We start from the raw sequence: 20,733 nt of genomic DNA on the forward strand, positions 1-20,733 counted from the left end.
ATGAGACAGAAGGCCACTGTATACATGCGTTTCTTTATTATGGGTTACAACTGTCTTCATTAACAGTTTGGTTGCCCTAATACACCATTATTAAAGAAAAGTTAAACATTTGATTCCTAATAAAAACCTTACTAGGTTTTCATTATTAGTTCTTTAAGGAACACAGTGAGGTCACATAGTACAGTTGGTATGTTCTATTGAACTTAGTTGTCAAAGCTATTCAAATATAACCTATGGGAGACTCCTCAGATCGATCTCTGAGCTATTTTGACATGGTCCAGAAGACAATGGAGAGAGACTCTACAGAATGACTCTGATGTTAGAATAGAGGTTATCAGTATGATTCAATGATTAGGTGTAGGTGTGTGTTTGTGCCTGTATATTGTATTGAAGACCAATAGTCTTCAATGGTTACCTTGCTTATAACATATTCAATGGCTCTTTTTGTATGTCCTACATAAAGCTAGATTCACTTATTTAAAAAGGATTCTTACTGTTTTTGTTCTTTTCTTCAACAAGAAATGTCCCTCTACCCCCAACCCCAGAAGCAAGCACAGAAGGGTGTCCCTGACACTGACCATGAGGAACGGCCATGCCATCTATGTGAAGCTTGCAGGTCTCCTTGCAGACTTGAGCGCTTTCTTGTTCTGACTGAAGTGAACATGAGCAGTGAGAATGTGCCCTCTCAGATGAGTGAGACAGTGGCCGAAGAAAACTGACAGCCTCAGATCCCTGCTTCTGTCTCATGGTCTTACTGCAATCCCAGCATCCAGAATAGAATGGCAAGCAGTAAAACCATGGATCAATTGCCAGGCTGTTTAAAGGAAGCTACCATTCCACTGAACATGAGTCTGAATGACTGGGTTGGGGAGGTAAGTCTAAGTAGAGAGTCTTAAGTCTGCCTATCAGGTAATCACCCTAGTTAGAATCAGATCCTTCCCCTATCTCTCTGGTTGAAAATGACACCAGAATCCTTTTTCTCAGTGCTCAAACAGCATGAAAACCGAAGCCTGCCAAGCAGAGGCCAATTTCATGTTGTAATAGCTTATCTTGGTTGTTAACTTGATTACATGAGAACTACCTAAATAATACTAGGCATGCTTGCAAGACATTTTCTTAATGGGATCATCTGAGGTAGAAGACTCACCCTGGGCTACACCTTCAGGTGTAGTTTAGTTTAACGGAAACTAAAACCACAAGTGAAACTTTGGCAACAAACAAGCCCAGTTCCAGTGTATTTCTCTAAGACTACTTAAAATTTCAAAGGAGAAGGAAAACAATGTGATCATAGTGCACCTGATCAGACAATGAAGACATGTTTCTGTGATTCTGATATCCCAGAAGGATGTATCAATTAGTAGGGACCAGATCTGAATTCACTGCTGAGCAAGCAGTCTGCATTAGAAGCAGCCTACAGGCCAGCCAGTGACCACTTAACAAAAACTTCAAACAAAAAGAAAAGCTACGGAGATGATCCAGATTAAAGGAGGCTAAAGAGCAAATGTGATGTGGATCCTGGGTTTGATCTTGAGAACTACAAAGGAGCAAGAAAGAAATGGAATGGCGCCATTTCAGTATGGACTAGAGGACTAAAGAACTGTGCTCTTACTTCCTGATTCTAAGAACTACACCATGGTTACACAAGAGTAGGCCTCTGTGTACATGGAATTGAGACCTGAGTGTGTAGAAGGTGAAGGGTTTCCCGTCCTGACACATGCTGCAGGTGTGGCTGCTGTGTCACATGTGCATCAGTGGGTGCCAGAGATGAGAGAGGTCATGTCTACACTCTCGTGTTCTGACTTATGAACATCTGAATAATTAGTAGCCTAACATTCCCTGAAAAAAGTGAGCCTGGGAAGTCTGGCACTAGGCAGGCCTGGACCAGCTCCCAGGACACGGGACTCTTTCAAGGGGCCATTCAGGTGGGCCAGGTGAGGAATGATCCCTAAGAAGACCAGCAGACAGAGGCCCAGACAAGGAGCTAGCCTGAGATGACCACCAGCCCAGGACTATGTAAGCTCTAAGGGTCAGACCATCCCCAAGATGACCCCTCCCCAGTACCATAATTCACGATTGGGGCATAGCACTTCTGAGACCACTGCAGAGACAACCCCAGACACTCAGAGATTCTGGGTACCACTAAGAGAAGGAAGTGGTGGAAAATGGGAGAGACAGAGAAACAGGAGGATGCAGGCACAATGAAGAAGGCAGACTGGAGACTGGAGGGGAGTGAGGACAGCCAGATTTGAGTAGTTGGTGACGTCATGTAGGACCATGGTGGGGTCCAGGCCTATGCTGCCACAGGGATGGAGGAGCGCAACTGGGTTGGTGGCTCTGTAGCAGCAGGGTCTGTTACCACCAAAGGCCAGGCGTATGTTCCTGGTCTGGGCTGCCACCAGAGATCAAAGTGGATGTCAGTGGGCTATGCAGAATTGGCCCATCCATAACCTGGGCACCATGGGCAAGCTGGCCCTGGGGGAAAGCAGGTCCTGTACATTTTGGGAGTTGTAGTTAAACAGCCCAGAGGACACAGAACATGGTGGCTGGCCTAGGTGAGGGAGAGACAATCTCCCTACTCCCCTACCTGTGACAGGCAGGAGACCCGACCCTGCCTCTCTCCAGCTGCAGCACTCTGGAGCAGGCCCTGCACCTCACCTGGGCACCACAGTAGAGCTGACTCTGGTGGTGGGGGCACAGGTGAGCCGGCCTGAGGGTGTGAGTGTGGGAGATCTAGCCCTGCCACTCGTCTATGTAAGACGACACGAGCAGCATCCCACCCCTTCTCACAAGGGCTGTGCCACCTATGGCAGGCAGGCAGGAAGGCTGGCTGTGAGGTCATCAGAGTGGGAGTCTCACTCTTGGGAAAGCAGGCCCCGAACCTCACCTGGGCAGCAGGGAAGAGCTGGCCTGCTGGAGGCCGGGCTGCTGGTGAGCCAGCCCTGAGGGCAGGAGCCCTGAGGGCAGGAGAGCCGGCAGGATTATGAGCTCAGACTCCTCTGGAGCCCAGATCCAGGGCTTTGAGATGGCCTACCACAACATCTCCCCCATCTATGAACTGCTGGAGTGCATGAAGGCTGGTGCTACAGATCTAGAACTATGGAGTCTCCACGACACAGGGTAACAACAGAATATTTGAGAGAATCCCAGTGGGGTTCCCGTATTGATAGGCAGAGGCCTTGTACCTGACCAACAAGTTATTGTAATGGACATGTGCAAGCAAAGAAGTATGGACAAAAGGGCACACTCTGGGACATACTGTGACACTCTATAGCTTCCACAGTGATCTTCTTTTTCTCTGTTGGGGGTGAGGATATAAGGGTGGAGGGTGGGGATGAGGAGCTGGAGAGATGACTGGGATTGGGGTGCATGATGTGTAATTCACAACCAATAAAAAGTTAAAAAAAAGGCCCCTAATTCTCAATTTAAATGTCTATGTACATACTCAGAGAAAAAGACTGAAAAAAATGGACAAATATGATAAAGTAAATAGAAAAAATACAAACCTACTTGTTGAAATCTAGATAAAAGTCTATCCAAATTGAAAAATATAAGTCTATCAAACAAAAAATGCATAAATGATTTATATTTATAATTTGCTTGCTGGGGCCTATGCTGCCTCCCTAATACACAAAGAGATCCAATGGCTCATTTTGTTTCTACATTTTAAGAACTGACTTTCCAGCTGAGTGTGGTACCATGGACCCATAAACCCAGCTCTTGGGATGCAGAAACGGGCATTTTAAGTTCAAAGCCAATCTTTGTTCCACAGGGAAGTTGAAGACACTCTGGGGTATGAGACTTTGTAGCAAAAAACCAACCAAACAATCAGGCATGGAGGAATAGAACTAAACTAAGAATCTTTGGAAAAGAATGCTTTTGTTTATATAGTGTAATATCCTAGATGAAATAATCTAGTATAGATTAGAGATCTGTTTTGGTAAATTTATTTTTACAAAATGTTGGTCAGTATTCTTGACTCCACTTGATTTTTATGCTAGATGTGACTGAATAAATCCACTGCCCCGCAACCGGCTGGCATCGGAGCCCCGCTCCGTGTGGGTCTCTGCAGCACAGCAGTGCTCGTGCTGGCAGACGCGTACATCTATCCCTGGTCCATCTGCCCAGAGGGCCTAGCCACGGGCACACCTAGCAGCCAGACCTAGCTTTCTTTGTTTACTTGTTTACTTGTTTATTTGAGACAGGTCTTATGTAACCTAGGCTGGTGGCAAACCTGATATGTGGGTCAAGGCTGTCTTTGATCTCCTGATTTTCTATTCCCACCTCCCAAGTGCCAAGATTAGAGGTGATGGCATTATTTTGGCTTCAGATCTTGACCACTAAACACTTTTCTCAAATAAAAAGAATAGGAACCTGTAGAGAAATAGCCAATTCCAAGACCTTGTCAGAAAAAATATTAACATGAATCTGGGGGCTGGGGATTTAGCTCAGTGGTAGAGCACTTGCCTAGGAAGCGCAAGGCCCTGGGTTCGGTCCCCAGCTCCGAAAAAAAGAACCAAAAAAAAAAAAAACAAAACAAAACAAAAAAAAAAAACCATGAATCTGAATATTTTACCTAAAAAAGTGAAGAATTGCTTAGATGATGTGAGTGGGCTATGAAGAGCATTAGACAAACTGAGGGTCGTGGATTATAACACAAAATAGACAGCTGTACCCATACATGTCTGTGGTCCTAGGTACTCAGGAGGCTGAAGCAGGAGGACTCTGTGACCCTAGTAACTATAGGTCAGCCTGGCTAATGCAGTAAGAGCCCAACATAAAACAATCACCAACAAAATACAAAACATAAATATCCATGAACCCCAACTAAATAAATGGGACAAAAATAATTATTATTCCCATTCAAAAATATAGAAGAAATGATGGAAACAAAAATTAGCACCAGCCAAACAATTTGGTAATACTGACGGAGGGCAAATCTGTTGCTGGATGTTTACAGCAATGGAGGAGTGAGAAACAGTGAATTTGTACGATCCCAAAGTATCTACTCATAAGATACCTAACTAATTTCATAAAGTAAAAGCTATTTTAAAATTGAGAGGCTTAGGAGACAGCAACGTAAGTCAAAATCTCATTACAAGTGACTAGACAGGGACATCATGTGCTCCAACAGGAAGCCCTGAATGTGATACTATGATTATTTCTATGATAGTGTTGCCTGAAATGCCTAATTTTACATCTAAGAAAAAAAAATCGGGCAAATACAAACCAACACATCAAGGGACAGTCTAAAGAGCTTGCCAGTACCTTTTAAAGTGTACTGGTAACTGAAGGAAGGAAGGACAAGGGCACCGCCACAGCCTGAAGGGTGCTGAGGGGGCATGGCTTCTGGTGGATGGGGATTCTGAACCACCAGTTTCCCATACACGGGACTCATGGGAATCTATCAGTAATACTCTATGTGCGTTGATCTCCTGGTTCAAGTAACTCATTATATTACGATTATGTAAGATGTAAATGCCATAGGAAGTGATGTGGAAGGTAAACTGAAATTAAACATTTTGACTTTTTAAAAATCTAAGAAGTTAACTGTATAATAATATAAAGTCTTCACAGCGGCTCTGAGCTTACTTCTGTCATGTACACTGCTTCCTAGCGCCCTCTACAGGAAAGCATTAAAAATGCACACACTGTTTTGCTTTGTTTTGTTTTGACCATGCCGTGGTCAGAGCAGGGAGAGACAGGCATAAATGTAATAGCCCATTAAAATAAACGCTAGTATGTAAGACCAGCCTGACTCCAGGCTAGCCAGAGTTAACACGGTGAAACTGCCTTACTCCCCAGATGAATGAATGCTTTTATATACCATACACACACACATATTTTCTTTCTTTCTTTTCATTTACCAATATAGATTCCACAGCAGTTCACAGAGCTATCTCATTCTTTTTTCAAAAGTATATACTACAGTTTATTCAATTTTTTTACTGACAGTTAATTGAATTTAAAACATTTTGTTCCTTCAGTATATTATGTGATAGCAACCCTGTTTGTGGGAGTTCTGTTGGATAATTCTGGTAGGTAAAGGCAGTGACCACTGGGCTAACAAGATGGCTCAGTGGGTCCCACAGGAAAGAACCAACTCCCACAGGTGTCTTCTGACCTCCACATTTCTGCTGTGGTGCACATCCCTCATAATAAATAAATAGCTATAATAAAAATAAATATAAAAATATAATTAAAGAATAACGTGATTATGGTAGACAGTATGGCTGACAGGCCACAGTGATTCTCAACCTTCCTAATGCTGCAACTCTTTAATGCAGTTCATGTTGGAGTGACCCCCAACCATAACATTAGTTTTGTTGCTACTTCATAACTGCAACGTTGCTGTTATGAATTATAATGTAAACATCTGTGCTTTCTTTCGGATGGCCTTAAGTGGCCTGTGACACACAGGCTGAGAATCGCTGATCTAGAAAAACACTTTTTCCCCTGGGTTCTATGGGTTTGAAGGTAACTTCAAGAAAACGTTGAGTAAGTATTCAAGGCAAAGGTCTCGCAGAGGGGTGTCATGTACACACTATATGACACAGTATACACATTTCCTTCCTTATTCATGCCTAAAGCCCAACTTTTATATAGGGCAGAAATGTGCTCAAATGAAGGCACTTACATACCCAGCCATGGAGGGGTTATTCCACCCCACCCAGGAGATGGGACAGTCTACAGAGTCATCCATAGGAAGGGTCTGCGAATCCACACAAAGGTATCACACTTGACTGCCTTCTTTTGTCTGCCTCAGGTTGAGGCCAAGATGACATTAATCACACACATGGAAGTTTGTAGAACAAAAAGAAAGAAGGAATATGGGTCTCTGACCACAATGAAGATACCACATTTGTCCCAGAATCCTCGCCTCTGCGTTTCTTGTTAACCAAGAAAAACAAGCAGCTAAATGACATCAGCAGACAAACATATGCTCTTTCTCCCAAGACAATTTACCTGAAGTGACAACAGGATAAGTAGCTTTTGTCACATTTAAGAGACTTGTCATTATACAGCCAAATCTCAAAGTATTTATTTTCCTAATCAGAACTCACATACACAAAAGTAAGGCAGAGAGAAACACTAGGAACGGACAGCAATCCAAATGAGATGCATCGCAAGGGTGCAGAGTGGGACAGCACACAGCTGGGCAGGGATGCTACAATCTTTCACCCCAGGGAAAAAAATCAGAGCTTCGACTTTCTGATTTGTAGACTCACACTTTGTTCTTTACTTTTTGATACATCTGAGATTAACAAAAGCCTGATACAATGCTTTAAGAAAACAGAACAGCTATAGACCCCGTAGTTTACTTATTCTGCCCTCAGTTTACTACTGCCAATCTCAAGTCCAAGTCAGAAAGATCATACTACACCTTTGACAACCATGTACAAATGAAAGGGATGGTACCAAAAATAAGCGAAAAGTACAACCAACCAAAACAAAACAAAACAAAACAACAAAACAAACAAAACCTAAACCAGTCAGGTAAGGTACAGCTCATGCCTCAGGTGGCAGAGGCAGGAGGACTGAGTTTGAGGCTAACCAGGGCTACAGAGTGAGACCCTGTCTAAAATAGACTTAAAAATCCATGACAAAAACCCAAACACAAAGCTGTTTCTTCTTGCCCTCATTCGCTTCCAAGTTAGCAGCTTTATAACATTTTAAAAGCATGTTTTCCTTAACACTTTATACTTATTCCTTAATTAAAACCTGCACAATTACAAGTTAAAAAAAGAAAAACTCCCAGTCTTTCCATAATTCAACCACTTTTATTTTGCTGTTGAATTTCCTGACCAGTTTTCCAACCCTGAATATGAGTCAAGGCGCTGTCATTTTCTCATAAGTAGGAGGAGGGACCAGCCCCCCACCGTCTCTGGAGCACTGTGGAAAGTTCCTAGAGTTCTTCTATGGCCACAGAAGGGGTTGTCTCCTCAGTGTGGATTCCTTTTCTCGCTTTCAAACTCCTCCAGCCAGGACATCTGCTTCTATGGTTTCCCAATTCTACCGTCAGGGAGCATTAAGACACAGCCCTTGAACTGTGCTGTCCACAACTGTTAAGCTGAGCTCTCTTCAAGTCTGGGGAACTCAACAGGCTGTTATGGAGCAGCAACAAGGAGGGTGCTTTGAGAGGGAGAGAGAGCTCGACACCCTGTAGTCCTATGAGGCTCTTCTCTACCTTCAGCAAGACCTGCTTTCTAAGAAGAAACCAAGTTTTCATTACTGCACTTCTTTCTTAAGCTGTTGTTTCCACCACTGCCATTTCTTAAGCTCTGGTGTTAAAGGGAACCTTGGCACTGCTGCTGTTGCTGCTGAAGGACTGGAGCCCTTCCCCCACGGAGTCCCTCTTTCTTGACTCTAAACACAATTCTCTGTGACTAGCAGGCTTATCAGGGACCTTCCACTCTATAGAGGGACACGTGGCATGCTTAGCCAAGACAGGAGAATGTGCACGTGTACGAGTCAGTGAGCCAAATTCTGGCTATAAGTCTAGCTCTAGTGTTTAAGTGCCTTTAGACTTTAAGGCAAATGTTTTGATGCTCTATCGTTTACTTGCGTCTATTTTTGAACTGATTCCATCTAGGCATGGGGGCAGGATATGATTTACTGGGCAAACGAGATAAAGTAAGTAGCAGATGATACTCAATAATGATGTCTTATGAAGATCTAAATTTAAAAATATCTCTAGCCAGGCGTGGTGGCACAGAAATCAAAAGGTGGAGCAGGAAGATCTGAGTCCCACTCAGATCTAAGCTATGGAGTATGAGTTTTGACTCCCAAAACCAAAACCAAAACCAAGATACAAACCACCTTAAACACCTCTCCCTCTCCAGAAAAGAATCAGAGGGTTGAATGGATGCACAGTAACAGTGAAAAACTCTAAAAGGAAACAGGATTATTTTGTGATGCTTGACTGGTTTTCCAGTGTTCCCCAGGCCACAGACATGCCTTGAAGGTGTGCTTGGCACTACAGAAAATTATGAGAAGTGGGTCCTAACCGAAGAGGATTAGGTTGACGTAGAGATGTCTTTCAAGAGGATACTGGAACCAGCTATTGATTCTCTGCTTCCTAGCTTGTTCCATAATTGAACAGGCTACTCTGCCACGAGCCTGACACCATGATGTGTTGCCCTGCTGCAGGTCTGAAGGTAAGAGGCGTGCAACCTCTGAAATGGCAAAGTCACAATAAATTCTTTGAGATAACCACCTTGTATTTGCTCAGCACCAAAACTCCCTGACTCAGTCTCAGGTGTACTTTGGTAGAGCCCACTCTTTCTACAATCATGCTTGCTTTACCTTTAAGGTCCTACAGGGATCCACCAGAAATTAGTTAAAAAATATAGTTTATCCTTGCAAAAACAACTTTGGATTGGTCAAAATATTGCCATATCATTTGAGACCTCAGTGAAATCCCATTTTCTTTCAAATGAAATGAGCTGTCTGCTAAAATTTCACAACAGAAGTTAAAATCTAGTTCAAAATGAACTCTCTTTTCCATGGTTTGATGTTCGTATCAGGCAGTATAAGTTGTATGTGCCTTAACCCATTCCTAGATAAATGCTTATGACTAAATCTATTTTCCAAAGACAATAGATGATTCATTTATTAAAAATATTGGCATGTGCAAATAAATACATGCAAAGAAAATGTCCTGAACAAGAATAGTTCTTGGGAAAGATCTAATAGATCTTCCTTTTTGATTAGTGTTAGCATCTCAGTTTAGCCATCTTCCCAGATGATTTAGCTAAAGTCTTGGCAATCACAGGGTGGTCTGAGTGTCCGAGTCTCAGCTTTCCCCTCCTTTGTATATAAGTGCCCATGTGCAGGGGAAATGTCACAAGGAAGGAAGTGTGTTCGTGTATGTGTTCATCTCTGTAGATTACAACTTGAATTGCACCTTTAAGATTCATATTGTCTTTTTAATACACCAATTACTTCCCAATAATTATCAATATAATTCCTTGTCTTTAAACTACCCTATACTTTAATGAAACTTGAATAATAACCAATAAAAGTGGATCAGAAACAGAGAAGCTAGTCTGAAGATCAAGAGCCAAAAACCTTAGAATTCTGACCATGACTTGGGCAGTCTTACTGACTCCTCACTCATTACACTTTGTGATGTTCTTGCATGCAAGCTGCCACCTAGGACCATCTGCAGTATTGGTCTTCTGGGTCTCTTCATCCAGGCTGATAGCCAGAGGAAGCTCACAAACTGATAGCACCCTGAATAAGTTCACACTACTTCACAACTTCTGCATGACTTCACTAATATTCTTATCTTTTGCACGTCCCTGGCAGTACATATTAACAGTAGCCATTCCAAAGTGTCTCCTCTCTTCACAGATCTAACTCTGGGCAGTTCAACTCACTTCCTTTGGTTGCTGTACATGAAATCAGTCCTCTTAGATGACTTCACCTCTCCATTAGGTAAGGCACTCTCACCTTTTTGCTTTTCTCAATATTTTACCTATTCAATGTCAATGTTTACAATCCATTATGTGAGGCATTATGATTCCAAAATGTCTGCCTCTGGCCTTATGCTTCCAATTTCCCTTCTGGAAATTCCTGCAGACATGTCCACATTGGCCGCTCAGTTTTGGTTTCTTATACTCCTCTTCTCCTTGACATTTTGTCTTACATCTAATGTTGAATATGCATCACAAAGGAACATGGAGCTTCACAGCTGCCAAGGGCTCAAGAGGCGATCTGCTAGGGTTGGTCAACCACTGGCAAAGAGCCTAATGCTAACCACTGTGTGACTTCTGAGGTTTCTGTTGCCAACCTATCTATAGCCACCACTGTGACTTTGTTGAGCAAAGATAATATACATGGGCATGAGCTACATTCAAATAGAACAATTCAATAAATAGGTGGCAGCCCCAAAGGTAATACTTTCCTAGTTTTATTGTTTTGTTTTAAATCTTGGATACTTTTAGCTGCTGGGAATTGAACCTAGAGCTTTGCATAAGATAGGCAAGCGCTCTCTCACTGACCCACATCTCTAACTCCAAATTAGGCTCGTTCACAGAGAGATCAAATACTAGCTTTTGCCTTTCAACTTTAACGATGACCATATGTTACTTATTCAAAAACTGAAATTTAGCAACCCATCTTTGATTCTAATATCTCTTTGCCAGGACAAAGAACTGACAGTAAATTATTTACAACCAGTTTAATTTGAAGCCAGATATTGAACAGAGTGCCACACAATTTACTTTGTGGTAATTTACCATGGTATTTCTCCTAAGTTTTAGCTAACTCAGTATGTAATACACTGGCTTTCAACTACTACACTGTTTTCATCACACAAAAGATTACTTAGAGACTCATTAAAAGAAAAGAACAGGAAGAATAACTTTGTGGAAGAGAGCAGGTAGGAAAGAGGGCCTGTCCTTCAGTTTGGTACCCTCTTCCTGGCATCCCTTCTCTTGCAGCAGCCCCTGAAATTCTTCTTGAGTTAAATGAAGCTGTAGCCTCCTAATATTTTAGATCAATGATTTATTAGATTATGAGCCATTTATACATATGTCCCACCCTGCACACTAATGATCTTAGTTAGCATCAGCAAATAATTCAAGATTCAGTGTACATGAGGATGAAGTTAACTGTGAATAATAATGGATACGAGTCTATTTTCTAATAGTTTTTGTGAGAAGTTGGAAAATTATAAGGCTGAACCACTGTACAATCTGGTAGCTGCACTTAATTTATTTTGGAACAGAGCTGATGAATTCCAAATAGGGGCACTACTCTTTTCTTACTGTTCATTATATTTGCTTTTATTACACTTAAATTTAATGTGTGTGTGTGTGTGTGTGTGTGTGTGTGTGTGTGTGTGTCCCCGCATGCAGAGTGTGTGCATGTGGAGGTCTAAGGACAAATCTCGGGAGTTGGTTCTCTTCTTCAAACCATGTGGGTCCTGGGTATCAGACATAACTTGTCAGGCCTGGTGGCAAGCACTTTTACTTGTTGACCTGTTGTCCGTTTTTTATGCTTAACATGTTTTTTGCAATAATCTGTGTAAAGTCACATGTTATTTTTAGTGTGACTGCAATTGGAAAACAGAATCTACGTATCCACTAAAGTAGACACATGTAACTTCTGACATATACATTAAAGAGAGAGCAGACAGCCTAGTGAGAGAGCCTGTCCCTCTGCCACACTACAGAGCTTTCACACTTTTTAAAAAATTCATTCACATAATGGACATATGACATCAAACAAACTGAAGGGAAAAGGCCAGATATTTAAGTTTGATAACAGCAGTTCTAGTCTGTATTTGGAGGCTGGTACCGAAAACATTACTTCATTTCAACTAAAGGGAGAGAAGTACTCTCTAATTAGTGGGAAGGTGAACACCTACTTTTCATTTAGTTTCTTCTCCTGGTCAAATCCCTAAGAGCTGACCCCACAGCATGCAGCACTGCAGACCATCTATAACTAAGCCAGGCTTTGTTATGAAATTCTGGGAGTCAGGACAGCTAGATAAAGAGTTATCATCCTAATGGTTACCTGCAAGTCATTTTGTGGGTTCCAGTCAGAATCAAATATGATGCAGGTATCAGCAGCTGTGAGATTGATTCCCAGGCCTCCCGCTCTGGTGCACAGAAGAAAGACAAAGCGGTCTGAGTCTGGCTTACAGAACCGGTCGATGGCTGCCTGGCGCAGGTTTCCCCGTACTCGCCCATCAATTCGCTCATAGGTGTATCTGAGGGGACCCAAATGAATGAAAGCCCAGGTGTTAATCATGGTTCAAAGCACAAACAATAGCAAGCGGCTGTCCAATGGCCTGGAACACACCACTTCAAATCTGGACCAGATGACACCAGTCTAAGGAATCCCAACCCCTGCAGAAGAGGCAGAGCAGATTAAAACTGAACTGAAAAAAAAAGTCTTCCTTGTTTAAAGCAAAAGAAAACAAAAAAGGCCAGTTATAAATCAAAGATGCCTATAAGATTTAAAAATCACAAAGTACTGATCCCCAGTACATTGTCCAAACAACTTATTCTCACGAATTTCCCAGTTTATACTTGCAAAGAACGCCTGTTTCCTGACAGAGAGACAAATATAAGCCTTAAGCACGGATTTCAGCAGTGCTCATAGCTGGGCTCAGAGTTCATTTCTGTCTTCAGTTGCTCAGGGCACTTGGAAGTGGTCAGGAGCCTGCGGCACTACATTGCCAGGCCTGGGCTGTGAACTGGTAACTTCTACCCTGTTGGTTTCTCAGAAACATTAAAGGTGCAGAGTAAAACCTCCATGTGCACAGTTAGATCACAGAAAGGGTTTCTAGGATGTGCTGGGAACAAGAACACTAAAGACCATGAAGGGGACAATGGAGTAAGGCGGAGAGCATCTGTGCTTCAAGAGATCAGAAAGATTTGGACAGCATGGTGGGGTAAAGAAAGGAGTATAAAGAACAGGAAATGAAGATGTTCCCAGACATACTGCTATTGCCCATTCAGAAAACAAAACACAGAAGAATATTTATGTGGATACTATTGAATTAACAGAGCAGTAATGCATAGCAACGATCTTAATTTTCCTGTCTTTTTATATCCTTTCTGTTTACCCTACTGACAACAAGTGAATTTATAGGATAAGTTACTCTGAGCACCAAAGCTGACAAAAACTGAAAGGTGAAGTAGAAGCACTAGGAACATTCTGAGAAAAAGACTGCGCTTGGGAGCTCAATGGTTTGAGCACTGGGTGCTTGTGCGGAGGACCCAGCTTGATTCCCAGTAACTATGTGGTGGTTCACAATCATATGCAACTTCAGTTCCAGGGCATCTGACATAGTCTTCTGATCTCCTTGGGCACCAGGTACGTACATAGTAATGACATGCCTGTAGGTAAAACATCCGTACACATAAGATAAGTGAGCCTGAAAGACTGTTTTAAAGAAAAAGACCAAGTAACCTGAAGCCTATCAATGCCAAGACCTTGGATCAATTCAGGGAACAAATGTCTCTAATCCAGTGAGATGACTGGCAAGATGACAGAGATGGCAATGTAGATGACTTGGTGTGGGGATGGCTTTGAAAGCAGAATTCATCAAGACAGCCCTAATTTAGCTGAGAAAAGAAAAGATACACGTGAAGAAAAAAGCCAAGGAAATGAGTGGAGAGAAAACTAACTGATGAAGACTTACACTGCACCAAAGCTAACAGCAACACCGAGACACTGCTTTCCACTCATACACTCACAAGGTAACCACACATACAAGTGTGGACATGGTCCTTGGTACTGCTTTAAAATCAGAATATGTCAAAGAATAAGACTTTATGGAGCCACAGTAGTAGATGCCAGGAGAGGCTAGAAACAGGCTGTTAAAAAGGCTGACCAAAGAGATTTTATGTCATAAGATGAAACAGACAAAGGATTAGAGTATTTTATCCAACATTTGTAACCACCACAATACTGACAGAAGCGAGTCCTCAGAGTCTGCTCTGCACCAACACTATGTACGCAGTCCACGCTTGGTTATGCATTACTGCACTTAATTCTCACAGCAATCCTACGGGGTATTTCTATCATCACCCTCATTCCCCACCTATGGAAACTTCACAGCAAGACAATCATACAAACACATCGGCATGCTTAGCCACACGTTGGTAGCCAATTTGAAGCCAGATTCACCCGGCAATGGTTCTCACAGTGACCGGATTCACCTGACGATGGTTTTCACAGTAACCACATTTCAATGCTGAACAGAAGAGCTTGCTTAAGAACTAAAAAGAGCAATTAGAGGTAAGTTATGGACACTAATACAGTTTGGGCACTTGAAACTCTGACAGAAGGCAGACTCAGTATACCTAATATCAAAATGGCACCGACGAAGCAATGCTGTACTCTGTACCGCGCTGTGTGTGATGGGCAGAAGCAGCCTGCAACTCAGTGAGAAGACAGGGCTAGGTTTCTTGTAGACAACAGCCTCCTTCCCTTCTAGGTCAACAAGCAAGGCTACAGGAACAGAGGACGGTCTTACGACAAAGGACAAGCCTGTGTGTGCATCCTCAGGTGGGACTGGCAGAGCATTTGGGAAGGAAGAAATCAACAAAGAGGGATGAAGGGAGCCTGACGTCACGAGGAGAGGGGGTGGTGTGGTGTGTGGGCGCACACACACACACACACACACACACACACACACACACACACACACACACACACGGCTTTCTCCATAAAGTAGAAAGCACCCCAGCAGCTGTAACATAACAACAGTTTTCACACAGTATGTGTGCAGAATGGCTGAGACAAGGATTCTCACTGTCACATGTTTAGTTTTGAGGGAGTGCTCTTAAAGAAAAAACTAAAAATGGATTATTTAAACTGTGAAATCACTCCCCACTCTCCCTACTTCTAAGCCAGATCTTCTGGCGGTGCTCCCATTTCTGTATGAGAGTCTGGCATAAAATTAAATGAGGACAGAACCTGACAGCTGGTACAGCAAAGATGCTCAAGAACAAAGAAAGCCTTGAGGGCTTGGAAGTTTGAACGAAAAAATCAGATGCCATAAACTCCTCAACACCAAACTTCAGCAATTAACCCCCTGTAAGAACTGTATTATGAATAAGGTCCCTAGGAACTAACGTGGCTCATCAAGTTGTAATCCTGAGAAACTGTCATATGCCAACAAGAAGCAGGGGGCACTCTGGAGAAACCTTTGAGAGACAGGCTAGGGGTGGGGATGACATGGTTTTGGCATAAGAATTGTTGACCTCAGAAGGCCTGAAAGGAAATGAACAATATTCTTGTCTGCCAGCGATAAGCAGTTCACTGTGTATCTATAACAGAGGTCTTAACAACAGGTAGACAGGTGGTCCTCCATATTTATTAACTCAATAGTGTACATAAATGGCCTAGAACGATGCAGAGAGCAGCATGTTTCTCAATTTTTCAAAGACATAAATTCTTGTCTACTTACTATATAAAAGTCAAAAAAATCCCTGTTGTGAATATATCTCTCTTCCCTCTTTACAAATATACATAAAGGTCTGCAATGGTCACAAGTCAGTTTAAAGAATGATTTTTAAGTTCATCTAGAATAATGTGAGCAACATAATAGAAGATTTTTTAAAAATATTTTTATTTACGCATATGTATGTCTATGTGTATGCCACATGTATATAGGTGGCTGTGGAGGCCAGAGAGGGTGTTGAGTCCCCTAGAACTGAAGTTAGAGGCAGCCATGAGTTGCTCAGTGAGGGTGCTGGAAACTAAATTTGGGTCCTCTGTAAGAGCTGCAAGTGCTCTTAACCACTGAACCATCTCCCCTGCTCCAAGAATAAACACATTTAAAGGAAGAATGAAAAGAATGGACATACACCTAGCATTTATAACACTTCAGTAAATGTTATATGTAGTATTTGATAATAAATGTTGGGGGAAAGATGTCCTATTTTATTAAATAGAAAACTAGACAGTTAGATCTATTTGAAAAGAAAGTAAAGTTCTATGGATATACTACTCAAAGTGAAAGAATAAAAAGAGTCAGCCTTTAGGCTCGAACAAGGACTCGCCCAGGGTGTCATGCTACATATTTCATACTTTCAAAGAGAATCGTAATTCTTAATTGGAACACAAATTCAAATAAACAATAAAGGAAAAACAACCTAAATGGGGGCTTAGTAAAGACTTATACTTCCCAAGTCTGTTCCACTACACTGTAACTCACTATCAAAACAAAACACCATCCTCAACAGTACTAAGTTTGTAATCTATAGTGAACTGACAAGCTACCCAACTGTTTTGTTGGTTCTGGTTTAGACCATCAGCTTATTCCAAGAAGAGACAGTGGTCTCAACAGTTCAACAGTTCTTCCCTCTACTCCGGTGCTCAGAGGGCTGTTACTACCTAATCCGACTCTGGAGAACTACGTATGCATATTAAAGCCAGAACTTCCTCAGTTAAGCCTGTCATTTCTTTCAGTATTCTTTGTAGGAAGGGATTTAATTTATAAGGACAAACATAATTTTCAAGGATAAGAGCATTGCTAAGACATCCGAGACCTCCTCCAGTTTCCCTACTTGTGAAGAAAGATGTGTAGTATTAACACTACTAACTCTTATTTATATCTTGTGAACTTTAATTCTTGCAAGCGCATTCTTAAAAAAAATCAATCATCTTCAGCTCACTGGTGTCTTACAATGACAGGGAATCTAAAATAGTCTGAGGAGACCAGGCAGTTCCTCCGTGAATCTCAATAATCTGCATGATAGCAGCCTTCTCACGTATACAGTCATTAAAGTCAGGTCCAAGGAGTTACAGAGCTAGAAGAACAGGGTTGAGCGCTACCATGAGTGTCATGACAGAAATTTAGGGAGGTGGCATCTTCCAGGATGCATTTCTATCATACCACACAACAAGAACGTAACTATGTCATTTTTTTTACCCTTTCCTAATGCTACTGCAATTCTATGTCTTCCAACTAAACTTAAACAAGCGTGAGATTTTTCTTAAGCAAAACAGTAACTCCACACTGTTGAGAGCTACGAATTTATTCGATAGTTAAACTTGAGACTACTTGGTCCTAAGATTAACAATGGACTTTAGTCAGTCTTTAAAAAGACAATTCCTCTTCTCTAAGGGTGAACATTCTGTTGCTAAGACCTATGCGAGTGGATTAGGGAGCTACGCTGCCTGTGGCAGTGGGTGAGCCTCACCGTCTCTGGATGAGATAGTCCTCCAGGATGTCGAGACAGCGCACCATCTGAGAGAAGATGAGCACTTTGTGGCCGCCAGCAATGAGCTTGGGGAGAAGCTTGTCAATGAGCACCAGCTTCCCCGCCGCCTGGATCATGGCCTGTAGCTGGAAGTCAGAGGCTTCAGAGCTGTGGGCTTTCCTGAAATCTTCCAGAATCTTTTCCTCTGCCCCTGAAAGAGAATGGACAAAAGCATTCTTGAGTAAGATGTAATTAAAAGCTGTTTTTGTTTTATAGATTCTTGGGAAACAGTGAATCCTGACTTAACTACTCTACTGGGCTAACAGTCAGACTCCGGGTGTGGTCTGCTCTGTTCCCCTAGGAGTCAGTCTGCTGTAGCAGGAGAGCCACCATGCTTTCCTAGAACTCCCTCTTGGAAACTCAAAGTCAGAGATGTCAAGTTCTAACCCAACTTACTTGGGTAAAAAAATTATCCAGAGAGTTCACAAAAAGACTTTCATACTTCTTATTACTGCATAATTAGCTATAAAAGAATGCAAGCCACACTACAATCAGAATTCCTCGAAAGCTTTAATATTCCCCTCTCCCCCAAGAAACACCAAAACAAAACAAAACAAAACAAAACAAAACAACACACCAAAGTCAAAGCAAAATACCCAAACCCAGATCTATGGAGATGGCTTCGTTAGCAAGACCTGAGTTTGATCTTCAGCACCACATAAAAAGGTGGGTATGATAGCACATGCCTGTGATCCCAGCATAGGGGAGGAGGAGGGGAAAGGAGGATATGTACTTGGGCTTCCTAGCCAGCCAGTCTAGCAAAATTGGCAAACTCTTGATTCAAAAAAAGACCGTCTTAAAAACAAGATACTAGAAGTGGATCTCTGGTGTACACACACACACACACACACACACACCCCACTACCATCATTATCATCATTACCACCACCAACCCTTTTCCAATTAGTCACAGTGACTAGTATACGCATACGCAGACTTTTAATCTCATTGCCACATCATCATTCATTCAAGTAAGCAACACATTTCTCTATTTTCAAAAGGAAAGTTTGGGTTAGAATATGAGTCATAAGGGCAGGAAACTGATGGGTAACACCCACTCTCCTAGGCAGGTCTACAGAAGCCCTGCAGAAACAGCGAATAGGTAGAAACCATTATATCATTCAGGCAGACCCATCGGTCTTTCTGAAACTCTGTTCTACACTGTGCAAAAAGACAAAAAACATTCTAGTCTAGTATGTACTGCTCCTAGTTCCCGGACTCACCATTGATCAGGTAGGGGTGGTTGCAGCATTTTCTCAGCTCCATCATAGTATTGATAAGGTTGGGCATGTTGTGCTGATTTGCACCTTTGGTCAGGAAGGAGAAGTTTTTCTCTAGGATAGCACGGTAGTACTTTTTCTGGATATTGGTCAGTTCTACTTCAATGATGGTCTCCTGCTTGGGAGCAAGGTTCTTCTCCACATCATCTTTCAGGCGCCGAAGCATCATTGGTTTTAGGATAGACTGCAATTTCTTTACCTGTTCAGGAAAGGAAAGCCGTTTATTTGTCCCGGTCTGGACTAAATTATCAATATGGTATGTCAACATTCACTATAATCTCTTCAATATCATCATAGTATTGAGATCATAAAAACGATATAAAATTTCACAGATTGATCCCTGAAAATGGGGACCTTACAATAATATCTGGAGGAAAAAGGGATATGATTTCAATCCACAAAGTATCAAGAACCTATGTGGCAACCTCTTAAGCGAGGTAAGAAGGGAGAAGGAAGTCAGTACCTATTCTCTAGGATGCAGAAAACAAACCTTTCTTTCTTTTTTGTCACACACACACACACACACACACACACATACACACACACACACACACACACACACACACACGCACAGAAGTTATATGGTGAATATCCCATCTTGTTAGGAGGTACAAATGATACATTAAGAAGGAAGACCAGCACGCTGAAAGGACAGAGTGAAGGACTTAGAGGCAGCTTGAGTGGAGCTAGCCTAAGCCTTTTAAGTAACAGCAGCAGTATTTGTGTTTAGAAGTAGAAGTGCATGAAGAAGGTCGCATAGCAATGTCATGGGAGCTGTCGTTTGCGGGCCACTGCAGTGTTCTCTGCTATAATCTGGCTTTGTGTCTGAGAGTCCACATCTGCACAAAGATCTCCATTCACTAGACTGCACCAAAGGAACTCTCCTCTCTCCCTCCTCTTCCAGAAGACAATGACAAGATAGGTAATTCAAAGTCAAAGCGCCTGAGTTAATCTACACACAGCTCAAGTGTGGTACCAGTAAGATCAAGCCTGATGAGAAAATAGACAAGAGATACAAAAGAAATTAAGTTCTAAAGTCAGAAAGGGCTGGCTGTTCAACGTTTCTAAAAGGCACAGGACCTGCTGTAGCACTGCTTCCTGAAGAAACACAGCCCACTTGCGGGAGGTTTTGAGAGATGCAGGTTTTGAACATGCGTTTATATTGTAAACAGACACTACTGAGAGCTTATATGTATTGTGTTTTAAAATAGAAACATTTCTTCTTCAAACAGTAAGTAGAATGATGACTATTAGAGAAGGGTCTGGGGAGATGCTGGTCGAAGGTCATACCATTTTAATTAGATAGAACAAAGTCAAGAGAGCTATTGTACAACATGGAGACTATAATTACAATGTATTCTTGAGGACTGCAGTGACAGTGGATTTTGAGTATTCTCACCACAAAAAGTAAGACGGTAATGTACTGCACAGATTAAGTAGCCTAATTCAGCTATTCTACTATATATATATATTTTTTTCAAGGCATATTGTACACACACAAAAATTGCATTTTTGTGTCAATTAAAATAAACCAGATAACTAATGCATTTTTTTTCTATAACTAATCCCAATTTTAAACCTAGCCTTCTTCAGACCTTGATTATCCGAAGGCATTTAGGAATGTAGTTCCCCTAATGGGTGAAGAATTACTATGTAAGAGCCTAAAGGGGAAAACAGAGCCAGCTAATTGTTAAAGGTACGGACAAATGTCAGTCTGCCACATG

General features: G+C 42.0%; 2 protein-coding genes and 1 non-coding gene across 41 annotated transcripts in view; 2 read left to right on the forward strand and 1 right to left on the reverse strand.

The window, feature by feature from the left end:
- Chd6 (chromodomain helicase DNA binding protein 6) overlaps window positions 1-20,733 on the reverse strand; it is a 161,664-nt gene that overhangs the window by 46,452 nt on the left and 94,479 nt on the right. For 27 of the 31 annotated variants that reach the window (XR_015683017.1, XR_015683011.1, XR_015683010.1 and 24 more), the window contains 3 exon segments: window positions 18,953-19,208; window positions 17,670-17,880; window positions 12,523-12,718 (listed from right to left, as the gene is read on the reverse strand). Coding sequence is in view for 11 of the 31 variants with exons in the window: in NM_001434092.1 (NP_001421021.1) it covers window positions 12,523-12,718; window positions 17,670-17,880; window positions 18,953-19,208 (663 nt within the window). In the remaining 20 variants the exon portion in view is untranslated. 31 annotated transcript variants of the gene reach the window in all.
- Window positions 1,639-20,733, forward strand: part of LOC134486200 (uncharacterized) — a 30,928-nt gene continuing 11,833 nt past the window's right edge. For 3 of the 9 annotated variants that reach the window (XR_015684779.1, XR_015684777.1, XM_087655271.1), the window contains exons 1-3: window positions 1,670-2,013; window positions 10,354-10,437; window positions 14,957-15,027. Coding sequence is in view for 1 of the 9 variants with exons in the window: in XM_087655271.1 (XP_087511397.1) it covers window positions 1,992-2,013; window positions 10,354-10,437; window positions 14,957-15,027 (177 nt within the window). In the remaining 8 variants the exon portion in view is untranslated. Of the gene's footprint in view, window positions 2,014-10,353; window positions 10,438-14,956; window positions 15,028-20,733 lie in introns of all 9 variants that reach the window. The other 6 variants (XR_015684775.1, XR_015684774.1, XR_015684776.1 and 3 more) reach the window with 5 other exon arrangements.
- Window positions 1,702-1,834, forward strand: LOC120102052 (small nucleolar RNA SNORA17). The gene has a single exon (XR_015685156.1). It is a non-coding gene; the product is annotated as a small nucleolar RNA SNORA17 (small nucleolar RNA).

This window comes from Rattus norvegicus, chromosome 3 (assembly GCF_021556685.1).
Source record: "Rattus norvegicus strain SHRSP/BbbUtx chromosome 3, alternate assembly SHRSP_T2T, whole genome shotgun sequence".
Classification (NCBI taxonomy): domain Eukaryota; kingdom Metazoa; phylum Chordata; class Mammalia; order Rodentia; family Muridae; genus Rattus; species Rattus norvegicus.